Raw genomic sequence first — 18,967 nt, forward strand, 5'->3', positions numbered from 1 at the left:
CCAGGTATTACAGTAGTTTTTGTTAGTTAGACATGGGAGACTGTCATCCATGAGACATGTCAGTTGCACTAAACCTTACATGGTCAACATGTTTGTCTGAAGAAATCAGTTTTTCCAAAATCTGTCAGACATCAGATTTACCATAAATGTACCTTGAATTCCCTTTTGGACTAGCATTTCTGTCTAGCGTGTATGTAAGCCTAATCTTGTCCATTCTGTGCTTTTTTTGTGTGTGTTCTTGGCAAACGTATGTTCAGGTTAAGCAGTAGGGCTGGTAATTGCCAGGGACCATACGATATTATCCCAATACTAGAGGTCGACCGATTTATGATTTTTCACCGCCGATACCGATTTATTGGAGGCCCAAAAAAGCCGATACCGATTAATCGGTCGATTTTAATAATAAAAAAATGTGTTTGTAATAATGACAATTACAACAATACTGAATTAACACTTATTTTAACTTCATATAATGCATCAATAAAATCAATTTAGCCTCAAGTAGATAATGAAACATGTTCAATTTGGTTTAAATAATGCAAAAACAAAGTGTTGGAGAAGAATGTAAAAGTGCAATATGTGCTATGTAAGAAAGCTAATGTTTCAGTTCCTTGCTCAGAACATGAGAACATATGAAAGCTGGTGGTTCCTTTTAAGATGAGTCTTCAATATTCCCAGGTAAGAAGTTATAGTTGTTATAGGACTATTTTGCTCTATACCATTTGTATTTCATTAACCTTTGACTATTGGATGTTCTTATAGGCACTTTAGTATTGCCAGTGTAACAGTATAGCTTCCGTCCCTCTCCTCGATCCTCCCTGGGCTCGAACCAGCAACACAACGACAACAGCCACCACATTGAAGCAGCGTTGCAGAGCAAGGGAAACAACCATCCCAAGGCTCAGAGCGAGTGAAGTTTGAAACGCTATTAGCGCGCGCTAACTAGCCAGCCATTTCACTTCGGTCACACCAGCCTCATCTCGGGAGTTGATAGGTTTGAAGTCATAAACAGCGCAATGGTTGACGCACAATGAAGAGCTGCTGGCAAAATGCCCGAAAGTGCTGTTTGAATGAATGTTTACCTGTTTGCCTGCTTCTGCCTACCACCGCTCAGTCAGATACTTGTATGCTTGTATGCTCAGTCAGATTATATGGAACACAGGACACGCTAGATAATATCTAGTAATATCATCAACCATGTGTAGTTAACTAGTGATTATGATTGTTTTTTATAAGATAAGTTTAATGCTAGCTAGCAACTTACCTTGGCTTATTGCATTCGCGTAACAGGCAGTCTCCTTGTGGAGTGCAACGAGAGAGAGGCAGGTCGTTATTGCGTTGGACTAGTTAACTGTAAGGTTGCGAAATTGGATCCCCCGAGCTGACATGGTGAAAATCTGTCTTTCTGCTCCTGAACGAGGCAGTTAACCTACCGTCATTGAAAATAAGAATGTGTTCTTACCTGACTTGCCTAGTTAAATAAAAGTGTAAAAAATATATATAAATATACAGTGCCTTGCGAAAGTATTCTGCCCCCTTGAACTTTGCGACGTTTAAAGTTTGCCACAAGCCACCTGGGAGACACACCAAACATGTGGAAGAAGGTGCTCTGGTCAGATGAAACCAAAATTGAACTTTTTGGCAACAATGCAAAATGTTATGTTTGGCGTAAAAGCAACACAGCTCATCACCCTGAACACACCATCCCCACTGTCAAACATGGTGGTGGCAGCATCATGGTTTGGGCCTGCTTTTCTTCAGCAGGGACAGGGAAGATGGTTAAAATTGATGGGAAGATGGATGGAGCCAAATACAGGACCATTCTGGAAGAAAACCTGATGGAGTCTGCAAAAGACCTGAGACTGGGACGGAGATTTGTCTTCCAACAAGACAATGATCCAAAACATAAAGCAAAATCTACAATGGAATGGTTCAAAAATTAACATATCCAGGTGTTAGAATGGCCAAGTCAAAGTCCAGACCTGAATCCAATCGAGAATCTGTGGAAAGAACTGAAAACTGCTGTTCACAAATGCTCTCCATCCAACCTCACTGAGCTCGAGCTGTTTTGCAAGGAGGAATGGGAAAAAATGCAAAACTGATAGACATACCCCAAGCGACTTACAGCTGTAATCGCAGCAAAAGGTGGCACTACAAAGTATTAACTTAAGGGGGCTGAATAATTTTGCACGCCCAATTTTTCAGTTTTTGATTTGTTAAAAAAGTTTGAAATATCCAATAAATGTCGTTCCACTTCATGATTGTGTCCCACTTGTTTATTCTTCACAAAAAAATACAGTTTTATATCTTTATGTTTGAAGCCTGAAATGTGGCAAAAGGTCGCAAAGTTCAAGGGGGCCGACTACTTTCACAAGGCACTGTATATATTATTTTTTTATTGGCAAATCGGCGCCCAAAAATACCGATTTCCGATTGTTATGAAAACTTGTAATCGGCCCCAATTAATCGGCCATTCCGATTAATCGGTCGACCTCTACCCGATACTTAAGTGCCGATATGCGATTCTCACAATTCTATATGTATTGTGATTCGATGTTCCAAACATATTGCTCACCATATATCTGCTGCAGAGGGACGAGAGCATGAGAACTAGTTTTTGTCATTCATGGCAATAAAAGTGCTGTAAAATGAATTGACTTCCTATTTAAAAAGAAGATTGAACAAGGTAAGAAGGAAAAATACTGTAGTTTTGGTGCAGATACAGCCAACTAGTGCAACAAATAATATTGCGACATTGTCAAAATGATTTGGTATATTGTCAAAAATAATATCCCAATATGTAATTATTGATTTCCCCTGATCGCTATTGAACATACATTGTCATGTAATGGGAAGTAAATGCATGGCAGACTGACTGTCATTCCGACATTACTCAATCTAATATTTATATATTTCTTAACTTTTAGATGTGTATTGTTGTGAACTGTTTGATACTACTGCACTGTTGGAGCTAGGAACTCAAGCATTTTGCTACACTCGCAATAACATTGCTAAATATGTGTATGTGACCAATAACGTTTGATTTGAGATGGTGTCCATGCACTGTTTGTGTTTTCGGTACTTATTCCCCTGGAAAAAGTGAGTCAGAACATTCAGTGTATGCTCGTTATACTGTAAATACCACTGTTGAGTAATCTCTACCACTATAGAACATTTTAAAGAAGAAATCGAGGGAGAGGAAGCTAGTCAGTGAGAGATGGCGACCCTAAAGAAGGGAAGGAGGGAAAGATGAGAGACCAGAAGATCTGAGAGGGGGAAATGGATGGATGCAGGGCCTCAGCTGTTACAGCCACTACATTCTCCTCCCTCCATATTTGAGAGAGAGAGATGTTCTGCTCGACCAAATAGGCATTTCAGAAACAATCAAATATTAACAGGTCCGTTCTGGCTGTGGTGTGCCGTTCTAACAGGGCTCTGCCAGTGGTTTGTTCAGCCGGCCGGTGCCGGAGCTCATCGTCTAGTTAATGAGGTAACGGGACCTGGGGGAAAAAGGTAGCGCCACAGCGATTAGGCAATATCACATCCTCTCTGCTTCATAGTGAAGCTGGATACTCATGACACACAGGAAACAAAATGGCAAAATACAACTGCCGGGCAGGAGGGAGAGCAAGAGGAAAAGACAGGTACCCAGCGGGAAAGGTTGGTTAAAATCTCTCACCTGCGGGGTAGAGAAATAAATATCGATACAGTGGGGGAAAAAAGTATTTAGTCAGCCACCAATTGTGCAAGTTCTCCCACTTAAAAATATGAGAGGCCTGTAATTTTCATCATAGGTACACTTCAACTATGACAGACAAAATTAGGGGGGGGGGGGGGAATCCAGAAAATCACATTGTAGGATTTTTAATGAATTTATAAGTATTTGGTCACCTACAAACAAGCAAGATTTCTTTCTTTAACTTCTTCTTTAAGAAGCTCCTCTGTCCTCCAATCGTTACCTGTATTAATGGCACCTGTTTGAACTTGTTATCAGTATAAAAGACACCTGTCCACAACCTCAGTCACACTCCAAACTCCACTATGGCCAAGACCAAAGAGCTGTCAAAGGACACCAGAAACAAAATTGTAGACCTGCACCAGGCTGGGAAGACTGAATCTGCAATAGGTAAACAGCTTGGTTTGAAGAAATCAACTGTGGGAGCAATTATTAGGAAATGGAAGACATACAAGACCACTAATCTCCCTCGATCTGGGGCTCCACGCAAGATCTCACCCCGTGGGGTCAAAATGATCACAACAACGGTGAGCAAAAATTCCAGAACCACACGGGGGGACCTAGTGAATGACCTGCAGAGAGCTGGGACCAAAGTAACAAAGCCTACCATCAGTAACACACTATGCCGCCAGGGACTCAAATCCTGCAGTGCCAGACGTGTCCCCCTGCTTAAGCCAGTACATTTCCAGGCCTGTCTGAAGTTTGCTAGAGAGCATTTGAATGATCCAGAAGAAAATTGGGAGAATGTCATATGGTCAGATGAAACCAAAATCTAACTTTTTGGTAAAAACTGTCGTGTTTGGAGGACAAAGAATGCTGAGTTGCATCCAAAGAACACCATACCTACTGTGAAGCATGGGGGTGGAAACATTTATGCTTTGGGGCTGTTTTTCTGCAAAGGGACCAGGATGACTGATCCGTGTAAAGGAAAGAATGAATGGGGCCATGTATCGTGAGATTTTGAGTGAAAACCTCCTTCCAGCAGCAAGGGAATTGAAGATGAAACGTGGCTGGGTCTTTCAGCATGAAAATTATCCCAAACACACCGCCCGGGCAACGAAGGAGTGGCTTCGTAAGAAGCATTTCAAGGTCCTGGAGTGGCCTAGCCAGTCTCCAGATCTCAACCCCATAGAAAATCTTTGGAGGGAGTTGAAAGTCCGTGTTGCCCAGCAACAGCCCCAAAACATCACTGCTCTAGAGGAGATCTGCATGGAGGAATGGGCCAAAATACCAGCAACGGTGTGTGAAAACCTTGTGAAGACTTACAGAAAACGTTTGAACTCTGTCATTGCCAACAAAGGGTATATAACAAAGTATTGAGAAACTTTTGTTATTGACCAAATACTTATTTTCCACCATAATTTGCAAATTCATAAATCCTTCAATGTGATTTTCTGGATTTTTTTTCTTCTCATTTTGTCTGTCATAGTTGAAGTGTACCTATGATGAAAATTACAGGCCTCATCTTTTTAAGTGGGAGAACTTGCACAATTGGTGGCTGACTAAATACTTTTTTGCCCCACTGTATATATTACACACACAGTTATTGAGAGGGAGAATGCACTTGTCATATCTCGGATGTTTGCCATTATGTCTGTGACGTGTTACATCGGACTGTCTGTCCGCTGCCCGGTATGTCAGTCATTCATAATCGGTGGACAGGATCAGACTTTGACATCCCTCTCATATCTGCACCTTTCACACTTCCATAATGTGCTATAGTAAGACCTTTCCAACCTTGAAGTTGACCCCCCCCCCATGCCTGCTCTTCTCTCAGTCCCGCTCTTTCATACAAAGAGTTAATTTACACTTTCATTGTTTTTCTTTCCTTTAACCGTATGAGCAATCAGATGAGACTGATATAACGCCCTATGTAGCGGCTGGCAGAGCAGAGAGGTTCATGGAGTTTTATAGAAGTTATGAGGTGTTGTTACCTATGATTTAGTGACACTACTCACATTAGTGTTGGAACATTGGTGAGCGTGTTTTTTACTGTTGTTGTTTGTGGAGATGGAGAGTTAGGGGAGTGCATCATTGTCCATCAGGTGAGGGGTTGGATCTGTTGTGAATGCTTATTAAGGGTTATTATAATCTGATCAGGGATGTGTTGGACAGAGTCCCGGATGTGAGCTGAGTCTGGTTCTCACAAACCAAAAACCACAGCTGGTACTGACTGCCATGAGACCCACAGCTCACCAATGGATAGTTTGGAGCTGCATGTTGCATCTCACTGATCTAAGGTCAGTTTTGTCTTCCCCCCCCCAATGGTCAAGGTTCTAGTTTTGGGATGGTTAACTGACTCCAGATCTTTGTGTATGTTTCTTTACCATGCACACCCTCTTCCTCTTAAACCTCTCTGGTCCCTATTCTTTACCCTTTGAACTCTTTCCTGCACCCCTCTGCAGCGTAAAAAAAACCGTGGTATCTTCCACAGTTCCCAGAGGTGAACCCTGTGAGGCACCGAACTCTGGAAGAGGAGATCAGGGAGAGTTAGAGGGGGGTTGGGGTTACTGTATGTTAGCACAAATCATAAAGAGGAGGAAAGTGTTTTGGATGTTTTTTTTCTCTCTTTTGTTTTACATTCCTCCCTCCTCTCTACCCTCACTGCAATCTATTACATTGTTGTGCTCTTTGCTCCATGGAGTTCCGCTCCACTTCATGGAATCCAGGGAAAGCAGTTTCCTCCTGGTGTGCGTTTGTCCTGGGCCGGGCCCGTTGCTCTCAACCGCGCCTCTCGGCTCAGGAAAGCCGGCGTTTGGCGAGGCTGCTGCACTCTGATAGCATGCCAGAATAAACACACATCAGAGAGGGGAGGGGGAGTAGAGAAAAGGAGGGAAATAGAGAGGGGAGGGGGAGTAGAGGGAGGAATTAGAGAGGATTTAAACTCTGGTTTATATAATGTCAGTGGTTCCCAGGTTCTCACCTGTTGCTCTTCGAGTTTGACTTTCTGAAAAATGCATGAATCAATTCTCACCGGTTACTATTGTTGTTAGGCTATGTAGAGGACCACTGATCGACAGCAACATACAGGTAACTGCCAAAATAAAAACCGTCATTTAGCAGACGCTCTTATCCAGAGCGACTTACAGAAGCAATTAGGGTGAAGTGCCTTGCTCAAGTGCACATCAACATATTTTTCACCTAGTTGGCTCAGGGGTTTGAACCTGCAACCTTTTGGTTACTGTCCCAACGCATTTAACCTCTAGGCTACCTAATGCCCCAGCATAGTGTCTTTTTTTTTATCTATAATTTTTTTGTATTTCACCCCCTTTTTCTCCCCAATTTCGTGATATCCAATTACGAACTTCTCTCATCGCTGCAACTCCCCAACAGGCTCGGGAGAGGTGAAAGTCGAGTCATGCGTCCTCCGAAACATGACCCACCAAACCGCCCACTTAACCCGGAAGCCAGCCGCACCAATGTGTTGGAGAAAACACCATTCAACTGACGACCAGTGTCAGCTTGCAGGTGCCCGGCCCGCCACAAGGAGTCGCTAGAGCGCAAAGAGCCAAGTAAAGCCGTCCCAGCCAAACTTTCCCTTCACCCAGACGTCGCTGGTCCAATTGTGCACCGCCCTATGGGTCTCCCGGTCACGGCCGGTTGTGACATAGCCTGGGATCAAACCCGGGTCTGTAGTGACCCGGATTGGAGCTTGGTTTGATTCAGCCAGGCTCTTAAACAGACCACTGCGCCACTTGGGAGGCCCCCAACATAGTGTCTTAAACCTCTTAGGGATCCCTTACGGCTAGAATCCAGTTACCTGGATCGATTTGACAACATCTGTTAAATTGCAGAGTGCAAAATTTAAAAATACTACATTTGTAATATTAAACATTCATGAAGATACAAGTGTCTTACATCATTGTGTAATGGCATATGTTGGCATATGTTTTCATGCTCATTAAACCGTTCAGGGACCACTCTTTCCGTGGGGATGGGGGCATTGCCATCCTATAAGGGCATAGCCATGGTAGCCAAAATAATGGCCTGCCCAGCATTTTTATGCACGACCCTAAGTATGATGGGATGTTAATTGCTTAATTAACTCAAGAACCATACCTGTGTGGAAGCACTTGCTTTCAATATACTTTGTATCCCTCATTTACTCATGTGTTTCCATTATTTTGGCAGTTACATGTATAACTCAAGGCTCACCATCTCCAGGTATACAATTATAGCTATGCAGCTGCAGAAACAAAGAAAAGCAAGCAATTTAGTTACAATTTTGAACAATGTGACGTGTGACATTGCTTGACATGTGAATGAAGAAAATTCCAACTGTCCTTAACTTCAAAGTGGACATGGATGGGGACGTGAGGGTTAACTGTGCAGTGTTATGCCAAGTCTTAGCCGTTATGTTAACTGCTTAGTGATGGAATGGACTGGCTCGAACCAAGAGCGTTGTTTGAAGAGTGGGAGAGCGACAGAGGGAGGGTGAAAGAGGGGGGAAAGGGGAAAATACCTACTTTTCACTCTTTGCAAATGAACAAGTCAACTGTAGTGTATTTGTATATTTTGTTGATTTATCTCCTGTCCATTAAGTTTAAACAGACGTTACCAACAACTGGAGAGCCTCAACTGTAAACGGCATGAAAAGACAGAGAGAAATAAAGTGACATAAGGAATATGCATGCATGCTGCATACAGTACACTGTTGATGTGGGCTGCTCTTGTGAAACTGCTCTGGGTTAAGCTGCGGATAGAGGTCTACCTGTTACTCCCCCCACGCACACATCAACACTGACTTGTATACATTCTCGCACTCAAAACAGCTCTTAAAACTTGCTGGAAGATTTAGTTAGCAAAGTGAAAAGTTAGTCAAACTCTCTCTCCCAGCTCTAGCAAAAACTTTTTTTTTTTTTAAACCAGAGGAACAAGAGGGGGAGAGCGAGAGAAACGATTGGACCCTGTAAATGTTGTTCTGGCCTGTGATTGGGGAAAGCCTGTTGCTAGGCTTATGTCATTGTATGAGAGGGAGTTTTTTGCTTCCTCTCTGCTAAGCGAAAGGTCAGGTTTGAACTGGTTAGGAGGACTTCTACCACTTGTTGAACTTCCCCATGGTTTTGTGATTTGGTCTCTCCGCTCTCTTGTATTTTCATCGCATGTTAAAAACACTGCAGACACTTCTGGGGCACATAATGTGTACAGCTTTAGTTTTGGCTTCCTTTCTCTTTTAATCCCTTTAACTTGTATCCTCTTTTTATTGGCAAAAGCAGCTAAAAAGTTTGCATTTACAATTGCCATCTTCTAAACTTTTTTCCTAAATGCCCAAATGTTTAAATGCTACTCTATGAATAATTTATTTTTACAGGCTCTCTTAAAATGAAAAGATAAATAGATCTAGAGTAGGTACAAAATCACACAATATCATGTGTTACATATTTGCATGTATTATACATGTTAATTACTTTTGTCAAAGTTAAGGGAGTGACACTGAAATTCCTCTCTACATTATCTTATGGAGTTGTCCTTTCATGTTAGTTGAATTTCAAGTTGAGAGGGATCCATGTTTTGGAATTCGAACCGGATCGTGAACTTGTGACTGGTCTGATGTTTGCTGTTTGTTTATTCCAGGCCCATTCTAATCTTAATTACTTTTATCCTGTCCATCAAATGTTATAAAAATCACAAACCAGTTGCATGGATGTGATGGTTAATAGTTTACTAACAGGTCTCTAACTTACTCCTCTCGAACCCCAGCCACCACACCCAAGTATGTCATCTTTCTATGTCTACCATTGTTTGTCTTATCTGTAGTTTAGAATGTATTCCCAGTCAGTTGTAACAATAGGATATTAACTAATGTGTGACAATGCTCTCCACGAGTCCATTATCTCTCTCTCTGTGTGTGTGTGTGGTTTGATAGAACTGCTATGACATAATGTTAGATGCCACCAGATCTCACAGCAATGAGTTAATGATGTCAAACCCGCTACACCGGTCAGTTAGACTGCTCATTCAGACTCAGTGAAGAGAGGACCATGTCCAATCCCTCTTTCCCTTCTTCTCAGAGGCTCACTATCTGCACTGTGAGAACCAGCTTGAGAAGGATCCCTGCAGGCTCTCTACCAGCCTCCCATGGCAGTCTAACAAATCATCATGATGTTATAGTAACCACCGCCCCCACTACGCCCCTAGCTGGCGTGGGTACAGTAAAGCCCCCGAGTAGGTGGTGGTGTGGTAGGGCTGTGTACGCCCCTGAAAATAGTGTTTGGCCCTGTCCCTTGTCCGGGGGGCTGGGGGCCAGTCGGGGCCCTAGCCTAGGCTAACTCTTTTATGTGAAAAGGGCATGTCGTAAGCTGAACGCTGACCAGGCCTCTTCTGCTCTGCAACTTTGCTGAGCCATGGGGCTCACACACTGTGCTCGCTCTGCTGCTGGGAAACTAGAGTGCTGACTCCAGCCCCAGGGCATGTTTACCCCAACCCCCGCCCCTCCCTAGGGGTAACAGGAGTGGGGGGGGGGGCATCGTCACACAATGAGTCTGCCAAATGGCGTGCTATGTATCTAGCCAGGCCCATATCAACCAGGCAGCCAGGCTCTTAACCAAAGTGTTAGATTGGAGCTTGGTTCAGATCAGCTTGGTGATAAACAACAATCTGGGCTCCCTCACACCACCACTCCTAATAGAACTTGTTTTAGCAGGTTTTTATTTGGTTCTTCCACCCCTGCCTTGAATTTATTATTAGATAATATTAATATGATCAGCCTTCCAGTGGCGTTGTGCTTCTAATGAGGTTGTTGTTGGTATCTCTGCCATGGAACACTTGACCTGGCTAGATGTGCTGCAGTAATAAGCAATTATCACAATTATGCAGCTGCTTATTTACCACCACTAATTTATAATACAATAGTCAGATACTCAGATTTCATGCCACTGCAGTACCTTTTTTGAGTAGTCATATCTAGACCAAAGCCCTTTTTCATGGTACAACCATCTGACAAAACAGCATTATAAAATGACTCATAAATGACTTCAGAGTACAGTACAAAACACCGACACCAGTGACTGGTGACATCATCCGCTCCAGGCGGTGTCTATACTGACAGGCTCTATGATAGACCCAGAAAGAGAACCGTTTCCTGTCTTTATCGAGACTTCCTGGTAGGTTTGTTTGAGGTGCTATACAGCCCTGTTTGATTTGGTTTAAGGCTGCTTTATCTGAACTGGTAGTCTAAGTGGAAAGCTGGAATTGATTTGCTGTTTGTTGACCTGTACTGTCCAGGTATCTTACTGTGCCATTATAAGATCTGCCGCCATATTTACAGTTGTGATGCTCCCCATCCTGTTTATAACACACAGAGATAAGATAGCAGGTGCCTGCAAACGTCCATGTAGCACCGGGTCAGCTGTGGGTGGAAGGGGTGAAAAATATATGTATCATGTAATAAAGCCATAATAAGCAGGCAGTTGGTGGAAGTGACCATTTCACGCCATTTTGTGCGCTGCAGAGTGATAGTCAGTCGATATCCATTGCCAATCAATGGCTGCAGCAAGGAACAAAATTAGAGACGATTGATGATGTTTTCGTGGGGGCTCGCTCTGTGCTCAAGTTAAGACGCTCACCTCTCTACACATTTCACTCCTCCTCTCTCCGTCCCCTTATATCTCATTGGATGAATGGAGGTTGTTTTCGCCATGGGATTGGCTTTTGCGCACGTCAGTCAACCAAGGCTCCGTTTATTTACGGACTGTATCCGCAGAGAGAGAACGGTATTCTGCTGTAGGACAGCACCGGCTGACAACTGAGCACTTTATTAACCAGTCCCTTAAGAAACAAAGCGAGAAAGGAAACGGCCATCGAAGTAGACCTTTATATTTCTATACCTGAAAACATAAGATCGCGCCGAGAACACATTATGAAGCACGCAACTGCAGCAACAGAAACCATTGAAAATGATTCATTTACAGTGACAGACGTATTTAAAATATGCACTCGGTGTGAACGGCTAAGCAAAAAGGTAAGAATAAAATAAAGGGGAAATTATTTTGACAGTGAATGCATGTTTTGGAAAGCCTATGCTTTCGTTTTGGAATTTAGATTATTTAATTTGTGACAAGACAATTTCATGTCATTTTAGCCACTTGTTTTCTGTGGCTTCGAGCGAAGGAACTGCAGTGCAGTCTTTTCTTTTGTGTCCAACCTTGTTTACGCGTTTGAGGAGTTTGCGCTGCTTTTCAACTCTACTTTCTTTCCAGTTCTTTGTCATCCTACTGCCAACTCTATAGACCGTTCGGTATAAGGTTCTACTTTTTTCGGTTGGTGTATATCAATGCAAGACAGTATTGTCGCTTTCGAGTAATCTTCGGCGGGCAGTTCTAGGTCATTCATTCCGCCAGCTCTGCGCGGCGCAGAGGGACAGAAACGGAGCAGACAGTCAGCCCTAGCCTGTAGGACATGTCGCAATCAGCGACTTTTCAAGTTGACAGTTGGCTGTTTTTATGTTGAGTGAGATGTCAATCATATTTTGAATTCGTTTATTTAACTATTTTAGTATGCGAGCCTTTCTGATCAATAACATTGTGTCTAATATTTATCAAGGGTATTACTTGTATCAAGGGTGTATCAAACTGCAAATGGTTACATAGCCACTGTAGGCATGATACATTGTATCTATCAAGCCTTCTTTTTGTGTATTTTGGTAGTTTTGTAACATTTCTAGAGACTGCTGTTGTGGCTTGCTGCAGCTAAATGTTGAACAAAGAGATTTATTTCTGCACAGGCTGCGGTTGCAGTGCGCCAACCCGACTATAGAGCGAACATGTGGGCTAGAGGAGGGGGTGAGAGATACGATAACCCACAGAAGGATGTACAATATTACACGGTCAGGGCTCGCAGCCAAAATGGTACGAAAAATCGCAATTAGAGTTTTCCCCCTGTGCCTTTAGCTTTTGACGCCAATGAGCACTGTTGCATTTGGCTCTTGCATAACTATAATATGTGTTTTCTGTATTATTTTGTCTTGCAGGACTTTGGAGTTCGAATCCCAAGACCCCTGGGAAATGGACCAAGTAGATTTATCCCTGAAAAAGAGGTATGGAGAACAAAACCTTTTTTTACCACGAGTTTTCTTTGGACTTCAAAACATTTTACTTGTTACTTATCTATGCAAATCATCCATAACATTGACATTTTATTACAGATATTTAGTTAGCATCTTATACCAATAAGTGAATTACATTAAATTCACTGTCTCTATTGCATCAGATCCTTCAAGTCAGTAAAGTAGACCCCAGGACACAATCGATATTTGAGGACGCATTCGCAGCACTGGGTCGCCTTGACAACATCTCCTTGGTGATGGGCTTCCACCCACAGTACCTGGAGAGCTTTCTGAGGACACAGCACTACCTGCTGCAGATGGACGGGCCCTTATCCCTGCACTACCGCCACTACATAGGCATCATGGTGAGATCCCTAACCCCCTCCAACCTCTACACTACCACAGTATAGCCACTACAAGCCCTGTATATCTCTCTACCTACAGAGAGTACGTTTTGAATTCTTGGACACTCGCCTATAGACTGTACATTTTAGAGTTCTTGGGCAGTCTGGTAATTGTTTCCCCTCCCAGGCTGCAGCCAGACACCAGTGCTCCTACCTGGTCAACCTGCACGTCAACGACTTCCTCCAGGTAGGAGGGGACTCCAAGTGGCTGAATGGCCTGGACGGAGCCCCACAGAAGCTGCAGGCCCTCGGGGAGCTCAACAAGATCCTGGCCCACCGGCCCTGGCTCCTCACCAAGGCACACATCGAGGTACGTGGGGGGGCTGGATCTGTGACACAAACCCCCAGGACCAGACAGAGGGACAGGTTAGGGTTATGTAACAGATACCGAAATGATGTGATGAGGCCTGGCCTGAGTTACACAGCTGCTGACTTTGCAGAGTTAGTTATATAACTTTTTGAAAGGGGGATCTGTATAGAAGGAAGAGGGGAAGGGATGGGTAGAGAGAATAAAACAATTGGAAAGCGATGGATGGATAGAATGTGAGACAGGAAAAGAAAAGATTCCACCCAAAGGAAACTACTGATTGACTGACGTATCAGCTCTCCCCTCTAGCACCTGCTGAAGGCTGAAGAACACAGCTGGTCCCTGGCTGAGCTGATCCATGCTGTGGTGCTCCTCACACACTACCACTCCCTGGCATCCTTTACCTTTGGCTGTGGCATCACCCCCGAGATCCACAGTGACGGGGGGCACACCTTCAGACCCCCCTCCCTCAGCCAGTACTGTGTCTGCGACATCGCCAATGGCAACGGTCACGGCCACCTGGAGGAGAGGAGAGGCAATCACCAGGTGAGCGGGAGGAGGAGAGTCAGGACTGTGTGTGGGTGAGCGAGGGAGAGAAGCTGTAGGTTTGTTAGTCACTCGGCTTTGACACCCGTGTGGTTGTGAGCACAGTGATGCTTGTGGTTGTGGTTGCCCTTTGTATGACCAGTGCCCTGAACCAGAATGTGTGTGTTCCTGTGTTTAGGTGTCAGAGGTGTCTGGTGAGGTGGAGGTGCTGATGGAGAGGATGAAGCAGCTGCAGGAGTGTCGTGATGAAGAGGAAGCCAGTCAGGAGGAGATGGCCACACGCTTTGAGAGGGAGAAGACAGAGAGCATGCTTGTGGCCACGGCAGAGGACGAGGAGTGTGTGCCATCCAGAGACGTCTCCAGGCACTTTGAAGACCCCAGCTACGGCTACAAGGACTTCTCCAGGAGAGGAGAACATGTACCCACCTTCAGAGTGCAGGTATATAATACACGTGTACATACACACACCCCTTCAGGGAGAGCCAGAAAGAGAGAAAGTGAAGAGTTTTTTTTTTTTTCTCAATAACTTCAAGATTACATTTTCTAAATGTTACCATGTTGCGCTATCTATCTGATTGATCAATTGATATCCAGACATTCTGATTAACTCCTTGCTTTCCTCTCTTCAGGACTACAGTTGGGAGGACCATGGCTACTCCCTGGTGAACCGTCTGTACCCTGACGTTGGTCAGCTGCTGGATGAGAAGTTCCAGATGGCCTACAACCTGACCTACAACACCATGGCCATGCACAAAGACGTGGACACCACCATGCTGCGCAGGGCTATCTGGAACTACATCCACTGCATGTTCGGCATCAGGTACGTCACTCACTGGCTCTATACAAACACCAATCTACTCATGTAAATGTATATATTTCATGATGTAATATGCTAGATTCAGTCAAAAGAAGAATGTTATCACGTGTTTAATACATTGACAAAGTGCAGTAATTTCGTACAGTAATGTAGTTATTAGTAAAGAAATATCTATGTCTCAGGTATGATGACTATGACTACGGGGAGATTAACCAGCTGTTGGACCGCAGCTTTAAGGTCTACATTAAGACCATGGTGTGCAGCCCGGAGAAAACCACCAAACGAATGTACGAGAGCTTCTGGAGACAGTTCCAGCACTCCGAGAAGGTGAGGGGACAACTTTCTATTTTATTTCTTAGTCCATGGGTTTCTGTTTCTGTTAGCATTTAACATTTCTATATAGTTTCCTCTCCTAGTTGTTGATCTGTGTGACTGGAGTAATGTTGTGGAGCAGTTTTGTAATGCGTTCTACTCTCTCTTTCTCCCTCACTCTTCCAGGTCCATGTCAATCTGCTTCTTATGGAAGCCCGCATGCAGGCAGAACTGCTCTACGCTCTGAGAGCGATCACCCGCTACATGACATGAAATGCTTTTGGCGTTTATCATTGTTTTTTGCTGTCATTGTCTTTGCTCTCGTGGGACACTTCAGAAGAAATAAACCAGGGGGGGGAAATAGAAAACAACTAAAAAGATGAAAGGTAACCCTGTCCGTCGTGACGAAGCTCGTCCTCGTGATGTGGAAAGAAAAATGAACAGAACAAATGAGAGAACAAAAAAAAAGCAAATGAAAGCTGAAGAAAAAAAAGAACTGCAAAAAGAAAAGTCATCTCAACCTACTTGTGGAAAGATAAGCTGTCCTCTTTACCTGCAGTGCCAAAACTCACCATGAGGGGGCAGCCTGGAGCAGACACTCTGCTGGGCCAGAGGAAAAGAAACCGATGACACAGGCCACCCTTCCAGTATTCTAATACACCTCAGTGGATGATGTCAATAGAATCTCCATATAGTGTGAAAACCCACAGCAAATCTCCAGAAAGCAAAAGCAGTGCATCAGTCTGCACTTGATAATGTAGTCACTGTTTTTTGTTGAATATATTTTGCTTTAGTCTTTTTGTATTAAGAGAAGTTGTTATCTTCATGTGGTTGTTGTTGCGGTAACTGGAGATGATGGAAGCATTATTTGGCCTGTGTGTTGGTGTGCCTGGTTATGTCATACACCACAGTATAGTGTGTAGAGGTGCTGCCTGATACTGCTGCTCATGTAAGCAAGGGGTCATATTGACCCCCTCCTCCCTCCCACCCCTAAGAACCCTATCCATCATAAACCCACAGCATTAACCCCCCCCCCCCCTTTCCCCAATACCCCCCACCCTGAAACTGTTTGTGTAAGCTAACCCAAGAAGTGTGTGAAAGCGGAGAGGTGTTGGAAAAACTAAAAAATAACACTGTCTGAGCCCTATTTAGTTCGACTGTACGTATGATGAACCCATTCTGTATGAGAGACTGATGTCAGTGACAAATATCATGTGTGGATGTGTGTGTAACTCCATGTGTTTTACAGAAAATATAAAGAAAAAAAGTGTGTTGAAATTTCAAGCAACAAAAAAACAGGAAGAAAGCGAGGTAATTTGAAGTGTGAAACTTCTTGCCTCTGCTGTAGCTCTTTCTATGTGGTGACTGTTACATTGTTTTGTTTCTGGTAAAAAGCTTTGTCCTGTAAGAAAAAGAACATGAAAGCTAAAACAAAGTGGTCTTCCAGGGGATTGGCTTCCGGTTGTCATAACAATGACCTCACCTGTCTGTCTTCCGCTCACCCTCGATCTTTGACCCTGGCCTGGGCATCCTAACACTTTCAAAGCTTTGGGTATTGTGAATTGTACCAGTAAATAAATACCTCTGCTGTTTTCTTTTCTATCGCATTAAGAAGTGCTCTTTGGCGAGCAGAATGACTCTTATCATTCTGGGTCGCTTGGCTTTCATTCGTAGGGAGCCCAGTTGGGCCTCATTGGACCGACTATGGTCGATACGGTCCGACTGCAGTCGGTCATAGATGTGCTTGTTCCCTCTGTGGGAGCCTAACCAGTGCAAACACAGTTTTTTAAACGAGGGGTAGACTCTCCACACTTTTAGTTTTGTTGACTAAAAACAGTAAAGTACTGCATTCTACTGAGGGTGGATTGATACAGTTGGACAATTGAATGATTGTTTCACGTTAAGAGGAGGAGGAAGATGAGGATGATTATGGAATGGTACATTATTTGGGGGTGGTTGTGAGAGGAAGTGTAGAGGTTTTATCAAACTTCTGACTAATGTCAGATACTGAAACTTTTTATATAAAAAAAATGGAATATGTTATTGAATCATTGTATTTTTTTGTTTTCTCCATAGAACTGTTGCTGCTGCATCAACATAATGATATGATTATTACATAGAAATAATCTATACATTGAATCATTCATGAAACAAGCCCACCAAGTTGTAGTCATAGCACACATGCATGTATTATCTCCAACCTTAACAATAAACATCTGATCTCCATCAATGACATTTTACAATATGTCATCAGTAATGATGTAGGAAACATTTGGCTATTACAGATGCATTTTGCACAGTTAATGCAATTGAGTCCCACACACAAATAAATGTTTGGTACAACCGCATGTGTTGAGTGTGGACCCACTGGTTCAATGTCTAGTTTTGTTTTAGATTTGGTTGACTTGTCGACTAACATGAAGAAAAGTCACCATCTCATTGGATTTAGGTTAACAGTTAGGTGAAGAAATACTAAATTCTCTTGTTTTGATTGCTTTTTCCACTTCCATTCATCAACCCATTTCATTTTCTGTTGTTGAAATCATGTCCTAATGTTGATTCAACTTGTTTTTGTCCAGTGGGGAGTCAGTCCTGCCATTTTATACTACACTGAACTCTGTGGTTCAATGTTTGCTTGTGTTGACGAGTCCAAGGTTGAACGTTACTCCCACACCTGTTGTGCTAGAACACTTGGACCTGTCTAATGTGCAGTGAGATGAGGGAAAATTCCTTCTAGGATCACCTTTGACCTCTATTCTGCTCACCTTCCTGTCCTGTTCCGTTCTCCCTGCGGAAACTCCCTGGCATCCTTGTGGGTGACTGGCTGTAGACTGAATTCTCTGGATGTTCAGGGACTTTTCTATTAAGGGCAAACAGAGGGTGACTTGGTCCATATCTCTACTGATACTGAACTGCCTCATTTCCCTACGACAATCTGAACAGGATGAGACTAAATAACTTTATCAACCCAGACGGACAGGTGTGTATCATGTAGAGAACCATGTGTCATTAACTATGGCTGATGAAATGCTATTGGGTTGTGGTCACTGTAAGGCGTTATTATTGCAGGATAGGTTTACTTTATTTTGACAGAAGTGCTGTTTTTGTACTTATTTGATGTAATGATAATTATGTGATTTAAAAAAACGCTGTTCTTTACTAACTTTGCAGCAGTACTGCCTGGCCTGGTCCATATCTGTAACAATAAAGGCTTTGAGAAGGAGAACGTTTACCACACTTTGTTTTGTTGTGGTTTATTACTTACAGCAGTTCACAGATTAACAATGTCGTAACTTTTTATCACCACAGAAGCAATTTACAATTATTGCGATATGTAAGAGTAGCCTATGATAATATTACATTACCAGTTACATTATGGTACAACAAAAACCGTTTGTCATACAGGTCAGAGGCTCAAAATATGTCATAGCTAGGGCCAAGAGGGTTTCCTGACTTGGAAAACACTCAACCCAAGTAACAGCCTATAACTAAGTCCCAGAGTTGTCCCTGGTCAGGACCTTACTAATGGAATTAGAGAGCGTGGTAGAACCGGAAGGTAAAGTGTGTTGAGTACAGACACACTGGAGGCAGGGCACAGCAAGAAGAAAGGCTAGGACATCACACTTTAGGGAGGGAGACTGTGTAGATGGCAGACTGTTTGAGTCTGGATCCTGTCCCTCAGCCTCTGAGCCTCAGGACGGAACTCTGACTCCCAGAATGCTCGGTGGAAGTCCCTCGTAATCACCAGAGGTCTAAGGGAAAGGGGGATACCTACAGTGCCTTGCGAAAGTATTCGGCCCCC

General features: G+C 43.4%; 1 protein-coding gene across 3 annotated transcripts in view; it reads left to right on the forward strand.

Moving 5' to 3' along the window:
* The window catches only part of sesn1 (sestrin 1), a 67,190-nt gene extending 48,788 nt beyond the window's left edge, over nucleotides 1–18,402 (forward strand). The window contains exons 1-10 of one of the 3 annotated variants that reach the window (XM_031800239.1): nucleotides 11,443–11,696; nucleotides 12,459–12,582; nucleotides 12,705–12,770; nucleotides 12,944–13,144; nucleotides 13,311–13,493; nucleotides 13,800–14,036; nucleotides 14,215–14,475; nucleotides 14,666–14,856; nucleotides 15,036–15,180; nucleotides 15,352–18,402. In XM_031800239.1, coding sequence (XP_031656099.1) covers nucleotides 12,544–12,582; nucleotides 12,705–12,770; nucleotides 12,944–13,144; nucleotides 13,311–13,493; nucleotides 13,800–14,036; nucleotides 14,215–14,475; nucleotides 14,666–14,856; nucleotides 15,036–15,180; nucleotides 15,352–15,438 — 1,410 coding nt within the window. In that variant the 5' untranslated portion in view covers nucleotides 11,443–11,696; nucleotides 12,459–12,543 and the 3' untranslated portion in view covers nucleotides 15,439–18,402. Of the gene's footprint in view, nucleotides 1–11,422; nucleotides 11,697–12,458; nucleotides 12,583–12,704; nucleotides 12,771–12,943; nucleotides 13,145–13,310; nucleotides 13,494–13,799; nucleotides 14,037–14,214; nucleotides 14,476–14,665; nucleotides 14,857–15,035; nucleotides 15,181–15,351 lie in introns of those variants that run through there. The other 2 variants (XM_020454853.2, XM_020454852.2) reach the window with 2 other exon arrangements.
* The last annotated feature ends 565 nt before the right edge of the window (nucleotides 18,403–18,967 follow it).

Source organism: Oncorhynchus kisutch, linkage group LG21 (assembly GCF_002021735.2).
Source record: "Oncorhynchus kisutch isolate 150728-3 linkage group LG21, Okis_V2, whole genome shotgun sequence".
Lineage (NCBI taxonomy): Eukaryota > Metazoa > Chordata > Actinopteri > Salmoniformes > Salmonidae > Oncorhynchus > Oncorhynchus kisutch.